The sequence below is a fragment of the Clarias gariepinus genome, chromosome 13 (assembly GCF_024256425.1).
Source record: "Clarias gariepinus isolate MV-2021 ecotype Netherlands chromosome 13, CGAR_prim_01v2, whole genome shotgun sequence".
Lineage (NCBI taxonomy): Eukaryota > Metazoa > Chordata > Actinopteri > Siluriformes > Clariidae > Clarias > Clarias gariepinus.
In genome coordinates, this window is record NC_071112.1 from 13,180,857 (window position 1) to 13,204,585 (window position 23,729).

Here is a 23,729-nt window from a genome sequence, read left to right on the forward strand (position 1 = left end):
TCATCAATGATAGACTTACTGAAATGTTACAGTAAAACCCACAGTATTAGATTTACATGGGAGGCCCTAATTGCAGCTCTTTAACCCTTTTTCTTATTTTATGTTATATTCCTCAAAATAAGGATTATACTGATAATTGCATCATATAGTAAGCTGCAGTTTTTAGGCAAAATGTTGAAGTCAGATAAATCAAATACTTTCATCCTGGATGACCTGGATACACAAATCAGGTAAAGTGGGTACTGAAGCCAAAAAAAGTTTGGGAACCACTGCTTAATTGTAAAAAGGTTATAATGATGGACAACCAGTAACTGACTTACATGTACATACTGGTACCGCAGCTCTTTTACTCTATCAGAGTTCCTCTCAAATGATACCCTGTAAATTTGCTTTATTGTCATCTGATGTTTCTTCAATGTCCGGTCAATTGTGGAGATGCTTATAGAGTTGACATTTTGGAATATGGCATTATCTTGTAGGATTGCAGCACGGATCTGTCTCAATGTGATGGCATTATTTGCCATAACCATGTTACAGATCTCTTGTTCTTGATGTTTATTGAGAAGTTTTCCTCTGCCACTCATGCAACTCATGCCGTCATCCAATCCTAGATATGGAATTCAATGGACACTTCATTTGTACTGTATATGCAAAAAGGTTTGGATGATGGAGGAGACAGTAGACCTTCCTCCGCCTTCCTCCGCCATGGTTGATGAGATGGTCTATAACTGTGGCCCGAATTTCATCCGGGACAGCACAGTGTCTTCGTGCAACACGACCTCTTCCACCTATTCCACCACCACGCACCCTCACTCCTCCTCTTCCTCCTCTCCCTCAAGCAGGCAGCTGCCCTTGTTCATTTACTTAGCCAGGTGCCTCCATGTTCAGAAATAGTACTGGTCCTACATGGTCAAGCTCTTTACATACATGTTTGGCAGCATTCACAGACATGGGCAACACCTGTCAGGTAACTAAACATACTGTTTGATATTCATCTGAGATTTGTGAAACTCCTCCTTTATTAGTCAAGTTCTAGTTTCACCTGACTGTCATTTGCTATAATAAATTGTAAATGTTCCAAGGATTCACCTACTGTATGGTATTCATGGTATTATGGTCTTGACTAATTTGACAATTGAACAGACTATTGTGCATGTAATGACTTATACAATGAAATGACGCTGACACATTTTGGAAAGAACAACCATTAGACTGAGAATGATCAGTTTAGATCAACAAGATCTATTCCCTTGGAAATTGTGCTAAATGTAGGCTATCTGTACTTAATCATTTGCAAAAATGTACTTAGACATTTGCCATTTGATGAAATGAATGAGAAATTCAATTCTGTTGTGAACAGTTGCCAAGTGGTTTGGAGGTTTGTCCAGGTTGTTTTGAGAATGTAATTTCTGTTTCAAGAAATGAGCCAAACCAATGGAGAAAAACTGTAACATCAATGATGTCATGCGGTCTTTTGTTATAATTGTGCATGAGGTCCTTGATTCTCTCAGGTGGTATAGCTGCCTATTCTTCTTGGCAAAATGCCTCCAGTTCTTGTTCCTTTTTTTGTTGTTTTGCATGAACTGCATCTCCCTAAAGTGGCTCAATAATATTGAGGTCTGGGGACTGTCATGGCCCCTCCAAAACCTTCACTTTTTTTCTGCTGCAGCCATTGAAGAGCCAACTTTGCCTTGTGCTTTGAATCATTGTCATGTTGGAACATTCAAGACCATCCCATGCACAGCTTTTGTGCTGTGAAATGCAAATTATTATTTTCCGATAACATGCTTAATTCATCTTGCCATTAATTTTGACTAACTTACCTGTGACGCTGCAGCTCACACAGCCCCAAAACATAAGGGATCCACCACCATGCTTTACAGTGAGGATGTTGTACTATCCACCATAACCATAGCTTTTATGGTTGTGACTATAAAGTTCAATTTTGGTCTTATTACTCCAAATGCCTCTGTGAAGCGGCCCTTTTTCTGGCATGGATGCAGTAAAGGCTTTTTCCTGGCAACTCAACCATGCAGGTCATTTGTGTTCAAGTACCTCCTTATTGTGCTTTTTTTTTCTTGATTTTTACTTAAAGTTGTTTGTAGATTTTTCCTGAACATTTTTTTGGCAGTGGTGAAATATTCTTGGTCCACCTGACTGTGGCTTAATATTCAGACCTGGACTCACCTGGACACTAGAAAGGGGAATTATGTTAAAATGCTCTTTGTCGACTACAGTTCAGCATTTATTATTATAATTCCCTCCGCACTTACCACCAAGCTGGAGCACCTGAGAATTAGCCCATCTCTGTGTCAGTGGATCTCCAATTTCCTGATTGGCAGACCACAGACAGTAAGGATGGGTAGACATGTTTCAGCCTCCCTTCACTCTCAGCACTGGAGCTCCTCAGGGTTGTGTTCTGGGGGTGCTGCTGTGTTCATTCTACAGTACACGTATGACTGCATGGCCACTACCAACTCCACCACCATCAATAAGTTTGCTGACAACACCATTGTGGTGGGCCTGATCCCTGTTAACAATGAGATGGCCTACCAGGAGAAAATTGGAAATCTGGAGAACTGATGACAGAGAAACAATCTCTTTCTAAACTTCAACACGACAAAGGAATTGATAGTGGACTTCAGTACAAAGCAGGAAAAAAACTACCAGACCCCTGTCATCAACGAGAGCCCAGTTGAGAGAATAGACAGCTACCGATACCTTGGTGTTCACATCACACAGGACCTGTCATGGCCCTGTCACATCAACACCGTGGTGAGAAAGGCCCGGCAGCGTCTCTACCACCGACACTTGAGAGACTTTAGACTGTCCTTCTGAGTGCTTTTACTCCTAAAACATAGAGAGCATCCTGCTAGGAAACATCACAACATGGTTCGGGAACAGCACCATGCAGGACAGACTAGCTCTACAGAGGATGGTGCAATCAGCTGAGCGCATCATTTACACTAAGCTCCCTGACCTTCACTTAATCTACAGGAAGCGGTGCTGGACCAAGGCCAGGAAGATTAGGAATGACCTCAGCCATAACAATAATGGAATGTTTTCTCTGTTGCGGTCAGAAAAGTGATTCCGCTCCCCGAAGGCCAATATAGAGAGACTGAGGAGGAGCTTCTTCAAGCAGAACACCACACAGGATTAAACCATTTTTACACATTGCACATTTATGGATATTTGCTTTTGCACTCACCCTGGACAATTATAGACACTTATGGACATTGTACATCTGCACATTCATGCACATTTGGACATTTCACCCTCAACATTTCTATTTCATTTTTGCACATTGAACTTTTATGAACATTGCATCTACACATTCATGCATATTTGCACACTCCCCAGATATTTCTATTTAAATTCTTTCATTTCCACAACTAAGGGTTTTTATATTTTGTACAGCAAACATTTTTCTAGCTTTGTATATTTTGTTCTTATGCTCTATAGCTATATTTCTTTAGCCAAAGTTTTTCTATATTCTATTTATTACTTTATTTCACATTTATTTCTTATTGATATTCCTTTTTTGAGGTCACAGGCGGTCGCATAAGACTGCCATTTTCAAGTGTGGAGACATCTTTTTAATATCCTTTTCCTGCTTTAATTCCCTTATTAGACAGGTCCATTGGAAGTTCTTTTGACCTGAGTGTTTATAATGTGGTCCAACCTGAGTGTTTATAATGTGGCCAAACATTCAAGGATATGCAAACTTTTTATCAGGGTTGTTTGGATGATTTCAGTTTTTATTACCTTTTAAAAAGCAGTCAACTATGTGATAATAAATTACTTTACGTGTCCAATATACCTAAATACGAAAAAAAAAAAATTGGATTAGTCATATATTCTAAATAAATGGCATTATATATATACACAGTCAAGCCCAAAATTATTCATACCCCTGGCAAATTCTGACTTCTGAAAGGTACAGTAGGTACTTTTATTCAACCAGCAAGTTTTTTCTTGATTAGAAATGACACAGGCGTCTCTCAGAAGATAATAAGACGATGTACAAGAGCAATTAAACGCTTCCTATAATTGCTGACCAGCTTTTTATGTGTATCCACTGGTATTTTTGCCCATTCATCTTTAGCGATAAGCTCCAACTCTTCAGGTTGGAGGGTGTCCTTGCCATCACCCTGATCTTTATCTCCCTCCACAGATTCTCAATTGGATTTAAGTCAGGACTTTGGCTGTGCCATTGCAAAACATAAATGTTATTGTCAGCTAATCATTTCCTAACCTAACAATTCCTGTCGTCATGCTGAAATGTCCACTGGTGCCCACAGCCAAGTTTCTCTTCAAACTGCCTGATGTTGTGGTTAAAAAAAATTGGTGTATTGCTCCTTTTTCATGGTGTTATTTACTTTGATTAGGTTCCCTTGTCCACCGGCTGAAAAACACCCCCAAAACATTAGGTTCCCACCACCATGTTTGACAGTGGGGACGGTGTTCTTAGGGTTAAAGGCTTCTCCTTTTTTATGCCAAATGAATGCTACATCATTGTGGACAAACAATTACATTTTTGTTTCATCTGACCATAAAACAGAAAACCAGAAGTCTTCTTCTCTGTCCAGATGAGCATTTGCAAAGGCCAAGCAGGCTTTTGTGTGCCTTATCTGGAGTAGTGGTGTCCTCTTTGGTCTGCGTCTGTGAAACCCAGCAGTGTGCAGTCTCCCTTGAGATTGCCATCAGAGGAGCCCAGATTCATCAGGATGGCCTTGGTGGTGATCCTTGGATTCTTTTTTGCCTCTCTCGCCATCCTCCTGGCCAGCACAGGTGTCACTTTTGGATTCCGACCACGCCCTCTGAGATTTTTTTAAATAAAAGCTGAGAAATATTTTTTTCCACACTGTTGCCTATTGATCGTCTTATCATCTGGGAGAAGCCTTTGTCATTTCCGTAAAAAAAAAAAAAACTTGCTCGTTGAATAAAAGTAACTTTAAGTCAGAATTTGGCAGGGGTATAAATAATTTCAGGCTTGACATATAGAAAAGTTGCAGTAATTCAAATAAAAAAAAAGTGAAACTTTTATTTATTATATTCTATTATATAGACAAATTGCTATATTTCAAGTATTCTTTTTAATTTTGATGATTACGGCTTACAGATAATAAAAACCCAAATTCGGTATCTCAGAAAATTAGAATATTGTGAAAAGGTTCAATATTGGAGACTCATGGTGTCACACTCTACTCAGCTAATTATCTCAAAACAAATGTAAAGGTTTTCCGAGCCGTTAAATGGTGTCCCATCTGGTTCGGTAGGGCTACACAATCATGGGATAGACTGCTGACTTGAAAAGCTGGCTGTTCACAGAGTGCTGTATCTAAGCACATTACAGGAAGTCCCCATTTCACAAAGTTCCATTCCAGGAGCACGTGCCTTTTCTCCAAACTGCCATCATGTGGCCTAAAAATGTAATCTGCCTAAGGAAATAAATCTCGCATGTCAAATATAAGTGTTGTCTCTGTGCCTTTAAATCACGAGAGTATTCCCGGACGACATCAGGACAGCTTTACAGGACAGCCATTTTCTATCATCGTGCCCCCACTACCAACATACAATATACCTGACCATAGACACTTACACTCTGAAAATATTACAGATAAATTAATATAATACAATATTGGTATCTGGTGTCTATTTGTGGTACAATACAAATTCATAACTTAAATGATCGTAAGTCAGGGACTAGCTGTTTTGAAAAGTTCAATGAAAGGAAAAATGAGGAACAAATGGTGTACAAGCAATAGGGATAATTGCAACCTTAAGAGATTATAAAACAAAGCACAGAGTATACTGCAACTAGAGTTAGTGCTTTAAGAGCCACCATGCACAGACATGCACAGGCATGTATCCACATATTCTTCAGAGGTGCCTTTTGTACAGTGGCCCATTTAGATAAAAGCAAATCTAGCCTTTTATTTACAAATCAAGGTCCCAGAGTCTGAAGGAAGAGAGAGGATCCAAGTTGCTTGAGTTGCTCCAGTGTAAAGTTTGCACAGTCAGTGGTGGTTTGGTAAGCCTTGTCATCTGCTGGTGTTGGTCCACCATGTTTTACCAGATCCAAGGTCAGTGAAGCCGTCTACCAGGAAGTTTTAGACCACTTCATGCTTACCTCTGCTCATAGGCTTTATAGAGATGCTGAATTTCATTTTCCATGACGACACTGCCAAAAGTACTAATACTTACTAATACATGGTGGTTAAACACCATGGTATCTCCATGCTTGATTTGCTGGACCTAAATCCCATAGAGAATCTATGGAGTACTGTGAGAAGGAAAATGGAAGACCCCAGACCCAACAACACAGAAGAGCTAAAGGCCGCTATAAGAGCTACCTGAGCTTCTATAACGCCTCAATAGTGCCACAGACTGATCACCTCCATGCCACGCTACATTGCTGCAGTAATTTATGCAAAAGGAGCTCCCATCAAGTATTGAGTGCTGTACATGGTCTTTACTAAGATTTTTGCGTTTTCACTGGATGTAAGCCATAATCATTAAAATTAAAACAAAAATAAAAACACGAAATATATCAGTCTAATATGCATCTATATATGAGTTCAATTATTTAATTGAATTACTAAATAAATCAACTTTTCAATGATGTTATAATTTATTGATATGCACCTACATGCATAATTCTTAAAATTGGTAATTAATGTTATTGAGTTAAGCAATATCACACAAGAGTGAGTGCTGTTGTGCTGGGTATTAGCATGGCTGTGAATGCGGTCATAGGTATAAGTGTGAGTGATCTTGATTTTATACAAAATTATACAAACACCATTTAATATCAACAGATTATGATTTGTTTGTTAATATGGGCTCATTCTAAACTGAACTTCTGACAGGCTGAGGCAGTGTAGATGGCTGTCATCTGAAAGCTGCAGGGATAAAATACAGACTGCTAATTAATGCTGGTAATATTGACATCATTTAAGTATAATAAAGAAAATTATTAAGTTTATTTCTTCAAGCTATTTATTTCACTCAAGTGGAAATACTGCCAATTTAAATATGTTTATAAATAAATCATTTTAATCAGTGCAGGCTATGGTTAATACTGTAAGAATAATGTGAAATCATCAATGGTTTTACAAGTATATCATTTATTATGCAAAAAGGTGAGCTGATAAGCAGGCCAAAAATAAATTCCAATAAACCACTTTCATTTTCAAATCATAATTACTATTTGTTGGAAACTGCATTTAAATACATTGCTTCTTCTTGGGCTTGATTACATGTCTGACTATTCTCTTATAATAGTTTCCCTATGGGAGCCCATTAGAGAGCCAAAGCTCTGCAGAGGCTTTTTAGTGCCCTGGCTATGTACCCCATCTGACTTTCTCCATGGCAACCCAGTTTTAAAGTACCACTATAATTAACATAATGTTGTTTATGGCTTTTTTTCCTTGGATAGTTTTTCACATACAGAAGAAGGAAAACAAATGCATGAAAAATAAGTGTCACCATCTAGGGCACCATCATCTGGAGTTCTCTTTTCCATTGCTGGAGAAGAGACAGTTCATGGCTCTAATTAAACAGGATTAATCACTATAGCAACAACTCGATTGCATAGCATATTTCACTGCACATAGAAATAGTATTCTCTAATAAGGAGTTTTGTATTTTAGACAGATGCCTAGAAATAAACATACCTGATGTAAAAATATTTAAATATCTAGCATCTGTCTACAGATGTATGTTACAGAAGTGAATGTGTAACTACAAACATTTTTATATAGAACACATTCATATTTAATCATAACACTTAGACAGTTGTTGCTATAATGCACAAACCATTTTCTTTGTGTGTGTGTGTGTGTCTGTGAGCCTCCTTTACTTTCATTTAATGTTTAAAAATATGCACTCCTGTTATCCCAGTAATTGAGGAAGGAACACTCCCCTTAATTGCTTCAGAGGTTTTCAGGGGTACAGAAGTAGACTCATCACCTGAAGCTAGTAAATCCATTTAAACATCTTTAGAATAAACTAACACACTTTTATTGAAGTATAGCCTTCATGGTACCGTTGTATAAAAGAAAGTTTTCATGAACCAATCGTTATTATAACCAACTCCTCAGTGTCTACAGTACAATTCCACTAAAGTGTCTTTAACCGGACATCTCAGAATGTGAATGCATAAACCACTCCGATCACCACAATATTCCCAATGGTGGCAATGATGGCGATCCACAGCCAGATAGCATCAGTGGACACACGTTGGTCCACGTCGTGCTGAGTATGAACTAAGATAATGGGAGCTGCATTGACACTGGCCGATGAGTTGAAGAGGGAATGCTCAGTGCTGTAGTCATCATTGGGTGATGAATCCATAAAAGCTCCTGTCATAACAGGGATCTGTATGAAAGAAAGGTCAACATTTTAAAGCAATTCAAATCATTGGTGAGCTCAGGTACTGGTACATAAAATATACATTTCGTGATAAAATAATTATCAGGGAAACAGCCTATCTACTAAATTAATTTATAGATCAATGCTGTGCTCACTGAGTTTACAGAATTAAAAATCTATTTTATTCGAAGCCAGAACACATTAAGTGAAGGACATATTTTGACAACCAGTCATTTTACTGGCGAGTGTTCACTTCATTAAGAAAACAATACATTTCAGGTAACCATGCTTCCCTAATGCATTTAAATTTCCTTATTAAATTAATGACTTACACTTATCTAAATGACATCATAAAATTGTTTCCAAATTGAAACAGATTTTTTTTATTCCTCATGTATATTTCACACAGGCCACACCAGTCTTGTCAACTATGCTTAATGCTTATGGTGTAAGGAATACTAAACAGAGAAAGTTAATGTGATTTATTTAAGGCAATTACAAACCTCATTGCAATACCACGAGCATATACTGTATTCATTGCCACTGTAGTTACTTTGTGAATGGAAGTCTCCACTCTAGGCTAAAATACCTTTGGGAGTTGAAGATAAAATATACAGAACATCATTTAACCTGTAGTTTGACAGCATGATGGAAAGAGATGCAAGACTAAACCTCAAGTAACTGCACGAGAGGATTAAGTCCAAGTTATGCATAGACTTTAAAAAGTTTTTCTGGCACACAATTGGATGACTCATCCTGACATTTAAATTCATGGCATGAAAAGATGGTAGTGTCCTTTGCAGGTTACTTGTAATCTTTTTATAGTTTTATGACATATGTCCAGCATCTAATCTAATATGTAAAAAAACAAAAAAAGGAAAAGAAAACAGTCAGTCAAAACAGACAGGAACAAGAGCCTACAGTTTAAATAACAATACATGTATACTTTTATATAGTTGATAGTGTTTTTATATCTCTATTATTTTTCATGCTCAGAATGTAATGACAGCAATAACCACATATTGTTTCGAAGCAATGTGAAATCCAACAGAACAGGTCAAATATAGGGCGGATGGGCATTAATCTCTACAAGGGCTTCTTTAGTATACTGTACTGTATGTTAAATAAAGGTTAACTAGGAAACTGTAATATAACCCTGATGAGGTTATTGGCTGATAGGTAATATGCCATAAGACATGGTTTCGCATACTCGAACCTTGACTAATACAAGTCAAGTCATTTCCAGTCAAGGAGGCTTTTTCAGTAATTTCAATCATATACTGTACAGTTCAGTACACAGTGAAAGGGAAAAAAAACTGTTTTGTCCTGGACTTTCATAATGAGGCTGTCTTAAGAGATGAATAGTTGGCCAATCAGTAATGGAAGTAATTAAAGCTCTGTGTGGCCATCCTGAAGCACCTGAGCAATTATGTAAGGAAGCTGACCTAGACATTGACATGTCCAATGATTTTATTTCAAATTGGTATGCATGTAATTTTTTTTTTATCTGCAAAGGAGTATATCAAGCATTATGTATAAACATTTAATCCCATTTCCCACATAATTATTACTATTATTATTGTTGTTGTAGTATTTATTGTAATATTAATTCATCCCAAAAAACAACTATAAGGAAACTAATAAAAAAAGGTATTAATTACTCACTCACTCATTATCTATATTGCTTGTCCTGTACAAGCTCTCAGGAAGCCTGGAGCTTATCCCATGAGAGTCAGGCATGAGGATGCGGCAGGATGCGGTGCCAATACAACATAGGGCAGCAGTTGTAGTGCTTGAGCTGTTAGTTTTCACATTACATATTATCCAAAATTTTCTTTTGGCCACATTTACTAAATCCAAAGTAAAACTATTCAACAATTCTCAAATATGTGTTGCTAGGGTAGATGATTTCAAAAACAAACCATTGTTTATTGGCAATGATAAGAAATTTTGATGTAATGATTGTTTTCCTACATAGAGTATAAAATAGAATACAGTGGAATCTTGGATTACGAGCAACTCCACGCACATCACATCTACACTACATGTTCACGTTTACATTCTGGACCATTGCACAAAGTCACTTTAATAACCATTGCACAAAGTCACTTTTTCTATGCATACTTGCACAAAATTATAGTTCTATGTATACAATATATTTCTATTTTCAGGTTCTATTTTTTCTAGTTAAATTTTTTATCATATTTCTTATATTGATATTTATTACTTATAAGTTTTAATTCTCTTTTTAAGGTCACTGGCGGTCGTGTAAGCATTTCACTACATTTCGTACTGTGTATGACTGTGTATGTGACAAATAAAATTTGAATTTGAATTTAATTCTTACCGGAAGTGAGCTCGTTGTCCAAAACACTCATAAACCAAATTGAATTTTCTCATAAGAAATAATGGAAACTCAAAGGATTCGTTCCATAGAGCCAAGGGTAGCTCAGTGGTTAAGGTATTGGACTACGGTTAGGAAGATCCCAGGTTCAAACCCCACAACCACCAAGTTGCCACTGTTGGGCCCTTGAGCAAGGCCCTTAACCCTCAACACAGAATCAGATGTTTAATGAGATAAAAACGTAAGTCGCTCAGGATAAGAGCGTCTGCCAAATGCCTAAATGTAACCTGCACTTTACCTATAAAAAAAGGAAAAATTAATCCCGACAGATAAGTGTGCGCAGACGCTGTGTATGTGTATATGTGTGTAAAGCTAAAGTAAGGAGCCCCTCCCCCTTTCCACCTTCTCGTCTTACACGCCCTTTCTCCACTCTTTTCACACACACAATGGAAACACTGTTTTATCAAAAAAAAAACAAGAAATCTCTTTAATGACACTTGATTGACCGACACACTAACAGAATCACTGCTGTAAAGTAAAACATATTCACACGCACTTTACCTTTGAAAAGAATCGTGACAGAGCAGTGTTTCTGTGTAAAGCAGAGAGAGAGAGAGTGTGTGTGTATCTGTGAAGGCATAAGTAGGAGGGGTTTGTGGTTGTGTGTTTGTGTGTGTGTGTGTGTGTGTGTGTGTGTGTGGCACGGTGTCCAAAGACTCTTGAGCCTTGAGCAGAGAGAGAAAATGAATTTTTAACCTCCTTAATGAGACTTGCTTTTGCTTAATTCATCACGCGCGCTGTACAGACACAAAATAAAATATGTTTTACACACACACACACACACACACACACACACACACACACACACACACACACACACAAACACACACACACAGACACACACGTGGTCACAGTGTTAAAGTAAACAGTACACGTGCGCACGGGTGTTGATTATACCAACAATAAGACCCAGAGAAAAACTAGTGGCTCAGTAGTGATCACGTGACGCTCAGCGTCAAAACAAGAAGCGTATGTGTGATACATGATATTTGGAACACGTAAACTAAGACTTGTTCGTTATCGAAATCAAAATGTATTAAAAACCTTTGCTCGTCTTGAGGAACGCTCACAAACTGCGTTACTCGCAATCCGAGGTTTCACTGTATTAGGAACAGAATAAAAAAAAAATCACTGAAGATGCACTCTTTTAGATTGATTGTGCCTTTTCAAATAATGCATGATAAAACAATGGTTTAGGAAGTGAACAAGCATTAGGTGTAAATGTGAAAAAAAGCTTTTTAGATTTAAAGTCTGTCACTTACTTTGATTATTTTATGCAGTGTCCCTTTAAAAGTGCTGCTCATGAAGTCAGTGGTTGCTAGGCTGTTGCTATGGTAACATGCTTAGCAGCAAAATAGATCTTGACAACTGAAGAAGGCAGACAAAAGAGTGTTGTGTGTTCTGCAGTACTTAGTCGATGCTCTTTTAGATGCTAAAAAGTCATATATTCAGACTTGCAAGTGTGTATTTGAGTACTGAATTTTAAAATCCAATTGCTCATGCTGTTTATATTATTCTTATAATATTTAGTAGTTATAAATTTGTCTTTTGCAATATACTGTATATATATATATATATATATATATATATATATATATATATATATATATATATATATATAGTAATATATATTACTAAAAAGTAAAATATACAAAATATGTTGAAAGTAGGATTAAATCTTGCTTTAATCTTAAAGTTTTCTATTTCTTTAGTGTCAACCATGGGCGCCATTGTAAATCCTTGTCCAATCATGCTGCAATCTTTAAGCAATGTTAGGGTTCTACGAGTAAAAGACATTTAATAGGATTAAATGGAAGTAATGTTTCTTATTTATTTTAATTTCAAGCAATTTTCAATGCAAAAAAGGCAAAAAAAAAGATATGGAGGAATTATGTGCTAATAGTATTTAAAAATACAAAATTCGCAAATAATTGTCATGTTTCTTTACATATTTACATTGTAATACAGACTTTGTTTTAATTCCAGTAAGACTGTCTCCTAAGTGTGTCATAATTGTTTGCTCCATGAATAATTTTTTTGTAAAAAAAGGCTTGTGTTTTTTTTTCCCGACTGTTATGAAGTAAATGCTCAGCATAACATTATTTTGGTACTGCTATTCTGTTTTTTCTCACCTCGTCTCCTGGTGTCTCTATCTTGGATCTGACCTCTGTTTGCTTACCGCATGATCATTTGCCTGTTTTGGATTTGGACCTTGATACCTGTTTTGGACTTTCCTTCCTTTAGTAAAATGGAAAAACTGCATTTGCATCTGTCTTTGCCTCAGTCATGCATCTACCATTATACCTTTAATAATAGGTCAGTAAATCATTTAACTTCTCTATTTTTTGTTGTCTTTTAATAAATATAATTTTTTTCAATTTGTTTTCAGTATTTTTAATTAATTTGTACATTTGCATATATTCTTATGTCATTTTACTATTCATATCCTGAATAACATCAGCAGTTTTTCTTACTGTCCCCAATTTGTTCTGTATATCCCAAACATGTGTTATAATTGTTGAACTTCAGTTTTGCCAAAAAATGGGCCCACACCTTTAGCTTTAATTGTGGCATTGTTTTGATAACCTTATGCAACATTACTGTATTCATTTTCATTTAGAGTTACATACATTTTCGACTGAGATCTTGTATTGATGACTTATAGTATTCATGTGTTTAATGTGTCATGAATTTCAAAGATGTAGGTGCTGGTGCAGACAAAACAGAACAGATCAGAGATCATTCTGACGGGTGTTCGGAACAGTAACTAAGCCAAAATCCACCATGGAATCTGGAACCGAGTCTGGCACCTGAGCTAGAACTGAGATTGGCATTGGAAATGTAATGGGGCGTAGCACAGTTACAGAAACTTGGGACACTGGAAGTTGCATAGGTGCCAGGCAGTGACTAACCATGGACACCTGGTTAGGATTCGACATGCCGGAACTTATGACTACCACTCAAGTTGTTGGGTTGGGCAGAAGGGTTGCTGCTGAACATGAACTTGTTGCCAGGGAGGCCATTTCATGTGTCTAAGTGGGATTAGTGAATCTGACTTGCATGACTTTTATCACTGCTGGGGGCATTACAGGCTCTGGCAGTTGCTGAGCTGGGTATGGCTCAGTGTGAGCAGGGTGTATCTGGCAAAAGCAGAGCTCAGACAAAACAGGGCATGGCTTTGACTAAAAACGATTTAGCTCAGACAAAGCAAGGCATAACTCAGGCAGAGCAGCACACGTTCAAGTGGAGAAGGGTACGGCTATGATTGAACGAGATTAAGCTTAGGTAGAGCATGGTACCAATAGGACAGGGAATTTCATTGCTGGATCCAGGCAGAGCATGGTTGTGGTGCAGGTGGTGGTGCACATACTGTAGTTCAGGCATTGCCTGGGCAGACTGCTGTTATGGGGCATAGCATTCCTGGAACAGGGCACAGCATTGGTGGTGCAGGTTAAGGCACTGCTTGAACAGGACACAACATTTCAGGGACAAGGCCTGGGATTACTGGTCATGCCCTGGAATTGCTGGAACTTACAAACAGCATCATTAAAACAGGTTAGGTCATTGTTGGGACAATGGCCTTGCTTAAACAGAGAGGGGCATGATTCAGGCATATCATGGCATGATTCTGGCATAACATGGTATGGGCCAGTTCATAGTTCAGGCAGAGCATGGCATGATTAAGGCACATCATTGCATGGAAAAGGGAGATGATTTAGAGAGCAAGAGCATGCTTTAATTCAGGCAGGACAGGGCATGATTCATGCCTGGTGTGGGAGGCTGTCCAATCAACCTCTTTAGTGTGCTGGGCTGTGGAGATTGCCAGAGAGCTTTATCCTGTTGTCCTCTTTGTGGAGCATGGTGCCATGGGCTGCCCTGTCAGTATAACCCTGGTGACCTGTGTTGTTGGCTTTTTGAGAAAGTGTGGTATGGGGGGCTGCCCTGTTGCCCCCACCCTGAGCACACTGTTGCACTTTGCAGCAAGCATTTCATAGAAGTGTGCTTTGTCAAGCCTTTTTTAAGACTCACAATGCTGCTCTGTGTTGTCCACAGCCCAACCTTTCCACCAACCAAAACAAATTCTTGTGCAGGCAGACATTTGGCCACCAGAAAGAATTTTTTTAAACTCCCCATGTCTGGGCGCAGCTGGGTCTCAACAGGAATCCTTGAGGCGAGTGCTTGTATCTGTCATGCAGAAAGGAGATGTCTGCATGTCTCTTGATTTTGAAAGCAGATGGTATTGAATAGAGCTGTTCAATTTACTCAATTAAATTATGCAATATAATGAATTTTTTGTTGGTTGGTTAAATTAATTGTCTGTTTTTTTATTTAGAATTGATTAAATTTTAAAAATTATTTAGGTAAACTTCTAAATATTAAATGAAGTGTTAAAAATAAACTTTTGCAGAACTGAGACAGAATTGCATCTTCCACAAATATTACCAGCACCTACTGAAGTGGAGTGGGTAAAGGAGGTTTGGCAGGAAAAAAGACCATCACTTTGTATGAGACATGGTATTCAAATAAACAAAACGAAAACAAAAAAAATCCCACAACACAAAACTTCAGTGGAAATAACTGTTCTACAGAACTAAAAAGAAGCACCTGAGCTTAATGAACAAACAGAAAACAGGCACGTGAACATAACAGAACTTGTGCAAGTTCCCCCACTTAAGAGTTGCCTACAGAGTTAGCCTTAATACTGTATATACACTGTACCTTTATCACAGAGCATGGACTGAGGCAACTCAGTTCTTAGCACAAGGTGTTCTACCTTCTTTCCCTTATTCAGGCATTGGTTCTGTTCCTTAGGTTAATGAACTGAGCTGTAATGATTTCTAGAGGGATATGGGATTTATCATGGTATAAGGGGAATGAGAGAGGCCTGTAATTTTCATCATAGGTATACCTTAACTATGAAATACAAAATAAAAAAAATCCAGAAAATCACATTGTAGGATTTTTAAAGAATTTAAAAAGTCAACTTAATTTGTCAAGTATTTGCAAATTATGGTGGAAAATAAGTATTTGGTCACTTACAAACAAGCAAGATGAAGTCAGTCTCTGAAGCCTGGCTCTCACAGACCTGTAACTTCTTCCTTAAGAGGCTCCTCTGTCCTCCACTTGTTACCTGTATTAATGGCATCTGTTATCAGTATAAAAGACACCTTGTCCACAACCTCAAACATTCACACTCAAAACTCCACTATTGCCAAGACCAAAGAGCTGTCAAAGGACACCAAAAACAAAATTGTAGACCAAAGTAACAAAGGCTACCAACAGTAACACACTGCGCCACCAGGGACCTGCAGTGCCAGACGTTTCCCCCTGCATAAGCAAGTACATGTCCAGGCCTGTCTAAAGTTTGCTAGAGAGATTTGGATAATCCACAAGAAGATTGGGAGAATGTGATATGATCAGGTAAAACCAAAATATAACTTTGTGTTCGGAGGACAAAGAATGCTGTGTTGCATCCAAAAAACACCATACCTACTGTGAAGCATGGGGGTGGAAACATCATGCTTTGGGGCTGTTTTTTCTGCAAAGGGACCAGGACGACTGATCCGTGTAAAGGAAAGAATTAATGAGGCCATATATCGTGAGATTTTGAGTGAAAACCTTCTTCCACTAGCAATAGCATTGAAGATGAAACCTGGCTGGGTCTTTTAGCATGACAATAATCCCAAACACACCGCTCAAGCAATGAAGGAGTGGCTTCATAAGAAGCATTTCAAGGTCCTGGAATGGCTAGCCAGTCCCCAGATTTCAACCCCACAGAAAATTTTTGGAGAGAGTTGAAAGTCTGTGTTGCCCAGTGACAGCCCTAAAACATCACTGCTCTAAAGGAGACCTGCATGGAAAAATGGGCCAAAAAAACAGCAACAGTATGTGAAAACCTTGTGAAGACTTACAGAAAACGTTTGACCTCTGTCATTGCCAACAAGGGGTATATAAAGTATTGAGACAAAAATGTTGTTATTATTTTCCACCATAATTTGCTAATAAATTCTTTAAAAATCCTACAATGTAATTTTCTGGATTGTTTTTTTTCTTATTTTGTCTCTCATAGTTAAGGTATACCTATGATGAAAATTACAGGCCTCTCTCATCTTTTTAAATGGCAGAACTTGCACAATTGGTGGCTGACTAAATATTTTTTACTCCACTGTACACCAGAGGTAGTTTGGTTTTGTAGATTGACATGTTGTACTGTATTGCTTTATGTTAAAAAAGCTACTTGTGAAGTTTATGCAGCATGAACAATCTTGGTTCTCTAAAAAGTTGCTAACTTCAGCCGTTTTGGAGAGATGATTTTGTATGTGCCCAAAAAACAGCAATTTTTTAGCGCTATACTGTCTTGCTTCAAATATTAATACAGTGGAAACTTGAATTGCAAGTAACTTGGTCTGCGAGTGTTTCGCAATATAATCAATTTTAAATTAATAAACGAGCAAGGTCTGCATGTGCTTTGTCTGCCAAACATCACATGATCACAACTGAGCCAATGGTAATTCTCTCTCGCTTGCTGTAGGATTGCGAGTAATCGCCTCCCATGCTTAGTCTCAGTGTGCATACATCACTGAAGTGTAGTGACTGCTCTTTAGTTACAATGGCCTGCAACAATGGCCCACATGAAGAAAAAGGTTAAAAAGGCTGTAGCAGTGTGGGAGATAAATCTGTTTAACGACAATGCAGCATTGCATTGTCCATTATTTCTTATGGTTTAAAGGTAATTTAAAATGCAATGCAAATTATTCATATTTCTTCGAGTATTGATACTAAAATTGGTGTAACCCTCTATAAGTATATTACCTGTAAGAACTGTTGCTTAAATTAAAGCACTCCGTGCAAAAATAAAGGATTTTTTTCCAATAAAATTTTGTAATGTGCGTAACCATGTCAATTTTTTGTAGCAATATTCTAACAATTTGCATTTTAGAGTAATACACTTTTTAAAGTTTGTCTATTCATGTGAAATCGAAATTGGTCAAGTTTCCTCTGAATGATAATTAAGATCATTGAAAGATCTGAATTCAAAAAACGTTACAGACACTGTGTAATGTCATACCATCAAGAATACTGGACATTAAACCATTGGTTAAACCTGTAATTCTTGATCGCATCTCTAAGCAGATTGAACTATAACAGTAGAGAGTTAAAATGATTTTAGAAAATACTAATGCATTATCATCATCATCATCATCATCTGTAGGGGTGCTAAAGGTTAAATTTAAAGGTGCTTAAGCAACCCTAAAAAATGCCTACAGAATGTAGTGTGTACAAAGTAAATACTGTAAGCTTGCAGACTACCTCAATTCATCTTCCTCTACTTTCTCTTTATTATATAAAGCATTATGATGATTTGTAAAAGTTTCTGTCACAATTCTCTCTTTTAAATTTGTCATTCATGAATCCCATGTTCTGACTATGCTTTCTTTTATTTTCAAAACACCGCCTACATTCGATAAGCCCCACCCCTTTACTTTGTTTGATTTTGCAGCTCTTTTTCTGACCACATCCACTTTCTTTTTGTTTTGTATTTAGCCCCTGTCTGAACATTCAGTCCCTGGAAAATTATGCCAGATGATTTTATGATTTTGTCATGTTATGTTGATCAAGTTATTCTTGCAGTGAAGAAACTGTGCCAAGTTATAACAGCCTGTGTGGATTATCCAACACATTTATTTTTTAAACCTTGTTTGGAACTTATACAAGCTTGTAAATAAATTACTTTTTTTCCTCTCTCTCTTTAAATGGCTTTTCACACTTGTATGTCTGGGTCCTTGTTCTGAGTGTTTACTGTTTTTAAATGTTAATGTAGATTTTTTTATCCAGAACATAATAGCACTTTCCAAATGAGCTTTGTAATTTTGTCAGAAAGCATCAAATTCAGACTGCATTAGACTGTTCACATTGAGGAAAAAGTGCTGTCCTTGGGTTCTGTGCCCAGTCAAGATATAAATTTGTTTTAAAGGAACATGCAGCCAGGGAAGGAAACTATTATGCTTAGCATATTTACATAGAAGTTGTAACACAAACATTCAATGCATGGCTTCCTTAATTTCCGTTTTAGAATGTACAGCACGAAGAGATCCCCAGTAGCAAATTATCTCCACTGTGTTTTAATAAATCAATATTTAAAGATATAATAAAACACTATATTTGCTATTTTCAAACCTCATTAATTCTACAAAGTAAATGGTTACTAAACAAAGTACGTACACAGTGGAAGTAAACTTAACACAAGGGTCTGTTCAAATAACAGTAATGGCTAGTGTAATGATCCGTCCGAGTTAACTCGTTTTTGTAATGAGTTGTCCGAGTTAACTCTTTTTTGTAATGAAGTTGTACGAGTTAACTCGTTTTTATAATGGAGTTGTACGAGTTAACTCGTTTTTGTTTTTGTAATGCGTTGTATCAGTTTTTGTTTTTGTAATGAGTTGTATGAGTTTTTGTTTTTGTAATGCGTTGTATCAGTTTTTGTTTTTGTAATGAGTTGTATGAGTTTTTGTTTTTGTAATGAGTTGTACGAGTTTTTGTTTTTGTAATGAGTTGTACGAGTTAACTCGTTTTTGTAATGGAGTTGTATAAGTTTTTGTTTTTATAATGAGTTGTATGAGTTAACTCGTTTTTGTTTTTGTAATGAGTTGTATGAGTTTTTGTTTTTGTAATGAGTTGTATAAGTTAACTCGTTTTTGTAATGAGTTGTATGGGTTAACTCGTTTTTGTAATGAGTTGTATGGGTTAACTCGTTTTTGTAATGAGTTGTACGAGTTAACTCGTTTTTGTAATGGAGTTGTATGAGTTTTTGTTTTTATAATGAGTTGTATGAGTTAACTCGTTTTTGTTTTTGTAATGCGTTGTATCAGTTTTTGTTTTTGTAATGAGTTGTATGAGTTTTTGTTTTTGTAATGAGTTGTATGAGTTTTTGTTTTTGTAATGAGTTGTATAAGTTAACTCGTTTTTGTTTTTGTAATGAGTTGTATGGGTTAACTCGTTTTTGTAATGAGTTGTATGGGTTAACTCGTTTTTGTAATAAGTTGTACGAGTTAACTCGTTTTTATGCATGAGAATTTATTTATTTTTTCTTTTTTTGTTTAGCAAATTATGAAAATGAAGTCAAGTGACATACAGTATTAGGTTGTAGTAAAAAACTGCACATATACAACGAAACAAAATGTGGCTAATTAAAAATTATGGCTAGTTAAAAGGCAAAGAAAACAAAAGATTAGAGTTGACATTTTGACCATGAATAAAAATACAGAGAAAAGAAAATCAAACAATTACAAGAATGTTTAACACGATGCATGTGCAAATAAATAAATAAATAATTTTAAAAAAACATGCGCTGTATCATGATTTATGTAAACAGCGATTGCTTTTTTGCACATGCTTCGTGGAAGAAAAAAAAACACGTCACGTCATATGAATGCTGCTAATGTAAACTGAATCTGTAAATTATTTCACCGACAAATGAAACAAGGCTTTGACAGTAAGAGGTTGCACGCAGAACGCATGTTTATTTGTGGCCATTAATAGCACGTGCTATGTGTGTTTGCGCGTATAAATAGGCAACGCCCTCCGTTCGCTGGTCAAAGTTAATAGGTAAGTACTTACAGCACCTGTTTACGTTTTTTGGCGGAAAAAAAAATCCCAGAATAAATACAGTTTGTACATACCTGCGCAGCCATAAATGACAGATCCATGTTGTTGACTTTTGTTCAGATGATCCGTGAGGAGGTACTGTGAGGGAGATGCGCCTGAATGGCGCTTTGTATCCGAGTGCAGACGGAGCACAGATCGGACCAGGTTCACTGGAGACAACAGTCACACACTAAAACATCTAAAGCAGAGAAGATAGTGTACTGGCCGATAACACATGGAGACAGATGAACAAAACGAAGAGTATGAAGCGTCCACGTGCGAAGACCTCTCTCTCTCTCTCTCTCCCACTCACCCTGTACTGTCTCAGTCTCAGTCTGTCTCCCCCTTTTTTATATTTTAAATTAATGCATACTGTACCATGCTTATAAAACTCTCTCTCTCTCTCTCTCTCTCTCTCTCTCAATAATGCATATGATTTGGAGTTACAGTTTAAATAATAGTGCTTGGGTGCTGTAAGTTTTAAAATAACTGAATGATATATTGAGGGTTTAAGAAGTTCATGGGGTTCATAGCTGAAATATGGGAAACTGTTTCCCTGTAGGGGATCATAAACTTCAATCACTGACTTACACAGAATGTATATGCTATGTCTCCCTCTCCCCCTTATAAACTCTCTCTCTCGCTCTCAAAAACAAATATAATTTTAATATTTATTATTGCACATATCCCAATCCTAAATTTACAGACAACTATTATGTTAGAAATGTCTTAAGAGATTGCCTGATTCCCATACCTTGTTTAGCTATGTCTTAGTTTAAGAATGCCAAATAAAATAAATAAATAAATAAAAAGAACCTACAAACTAAAGCCAAAATAATACTGCTTGGGTGCTATAAGGTTTAAAATGAATAACTGAATTAAAAACTGAGGTTTTAAGAAGTTCAGGGGCTACATAGCTGAAATATATATTTTTTAATTTTTCGAAAAAAATTTAAGTTGATTCATAACATGCTTAGAAAACTCTCTCTCTCTCTTTCTCTCGTTTTCACCATATATAATACAGTCACTCAGGCGCTCAGAACTACCTTCACAATAATTTTTCTTTGTAATTCTAGTAAATGGTGAAAAACTGGATCACATAGCTGTAGACTTGTCAGTTTCACATTCATCTTCAATCCAGTGGTTCAAAGTGTGACAGTAATCTACACTGAAGTCATTAGAACCAATTTGAGAGGACTTGAGCATTATGACATCATGTTTCTAGACATTGCTCTTAGTCATAAAAGTCTGCACAAATTATGCCTGATTGGTGTTTAGGGGATCACTGCATCCCTAAATAAATAAATAAATAAATAAGGGCTTAAGGTTTGATATATATTCATTATTATGTAGATATGTTTTACTGCTCACCATGATTGATACAGTATGCATGAATATATGATTTACCATAGCCTGTCAGTTAAAAACAGTTTGGCCATGATTACCTGATTCCCGTACCTTGTTTAGCTATGTCTTAGTTTATGAGTGCCAATTTTTCCAAAAAGAATCTACAAGCTACAATAAATGTATGATAAACTGAGTGTTTAAATAGTTCATGGGGTTCATAGCCAAAATATGGGAAACCGTAGATTTAGTGATGGCGCTGGATCATAATCTTTAATCACTGACTGACTAACGCAGAATTTTTATGTATTTCCCTTTTTAATGGTTTTTTTTGCTTTCCTCTAGAGTACATTCTGTTACACCACTCTCAATATACATACCTAATATATTTGAGCTCTGTGTATAATTTCAGAGCAAAAAATTAATAATTAACTATTCCAGGCATTTTATTTGTTGTATTGAATTATATTTACCTAACTACAAATAAATGGCCCAGATGAAAATAGCTTCTTCAGAACAGTTATTTGTACAATGCTGAGGAAAAAGAAATCTCAGAAAGGTCAAGTTCTTGACCTTCTAAGCAAATTAAATAAGACTTAATTATTTCATTTGAAAAGACTGGAATTGGATGAACTCCAAACCCATTATTAAAACCTGGAGGGATAGTGCTCAACTTTGTGGAAGAAATGGTGTTGGGGGAAAATATAAATTGAATTTAATCATTTAAACACATTAAACATGTTGAAAGTTTGTAAGAAATGGACAGTATAAATCACTATGTTTGATCAGCTATGTTTGATAGTGAACTAAGAGCATTTCCACGTGTATAGTACAACATGAACTTAGGATAGGATAGGATAGGATTGGAACTACACAGTCATGTGGTCATAAGGAAAGTTGTTAATGAGGGTAATCTACTGTAAAAAAGACTTACAGTAATTTGGTAAAAGCAAGGGAGCTAACCAGATCTAGTCTATTCCAATGCCAGCTGTGTGTCAGTGTAAGAAGAGAAGCTTATAAAGCAATTTCATTTATCATACAGTGGGTACGGAAAGTATTCAGACCCCCTTAAATTTTTCACTCTTTGTTGTATTACAGCCATTTGCTAAAATCATTTAAGTCCCTTTTTTATTTCCTCAGTAATGTACACACAGCACCCCACATTGACAGAAAAACACATAATTAAACACTGATATATCACATGGGCCTAAGAATGCATACCCTTTGCTGTGACACTCATATATTTAACAGGTGCTGTCCATTTCTTCTGATTATCCTTGAGATGGTTCTACACCTTCATTTGAGTCCAGCTGTGTTTGATTAGACTGATTGGACTTAATTAGGAAATCCACACACCTGTCTATATAAGACCTTACAGCCCACAATGCATTGTAAGAATCATGAGGTCAAAGGAACTGCCTGAAGAACTCAGAGACAGAATTGTGGCAATGCACGGATCTGGCCAAGGTTACAAAAAAATTCTGCTGCACTTAAGGTTCCTAGGAGCACAGTGGCCTCCATAATCTATAAATGGGAGACGTTTCGGATGACCAGAACCCTTCCGAGAGCTGGCTGTTCGGCCAAACTGAACTATCGGGGGACAAGAGCCTTGGTGAGAGAGGTAAAGAAGAACCCAAAGATCACTGTGGCTGAGCTCTAGAGATGCGTCGGGAGATGGGAGAAAGTTGTAGAAAGTCAACCATCACTGCATCCCTCCACCAGTCGCAGTCGGGGCTTTATGGCAGAGTAGCCCGACGGAAGCCTCTCTTAGTGCAAGACACATTAAAAACACCTGAAGGACTCCAAGATGGTAAGAAATAAGATTCTCTGGCCTTAATTCTAAGCGGTATGTGTGGAGAAAACCAGACACTGCTCATCACCTGTCGAATACAGTCCCAACAGTGAAGCATGGTGGTCGCATCATGCTGTGGGGGTGTTTTTCATCTGCAGGGACTGGACG

At 37.0% G+C, this 23,729-nt stretch overlaps 1 protein-coding gene across 1 annotated transcript; it reads right to left on the reverse strand.

Annotated features, from left to right (window-relative positions):
* Nucleotides 1-7,157: 7,157 nt before the first annotated feature.
* LOC128536163 (uncharacterized protein C14orf132) lies at nt 7,158-20,724 on the reverse strand. Its single transcript, XM_053510326.1, has 2 exons — nt 20,461-20,724; nt 7,158-8,382 (listed from the first exon to the last, which is right to left on the reverse strand). Exons 1-2 carry the CDS (start codon nt 20,485-20,487, stop codon nt 8,149-8,151), a joined length of 261 nt encoding a protein of 86 aa, XP_053366301.1. The 5' UTR covers nt 20,488-20,724; the 3' UTR covers nt 7,158-8,148.
* Between the last annotated feature and the right edge of the window lie 3,005 nt (nt 20,725-23,729).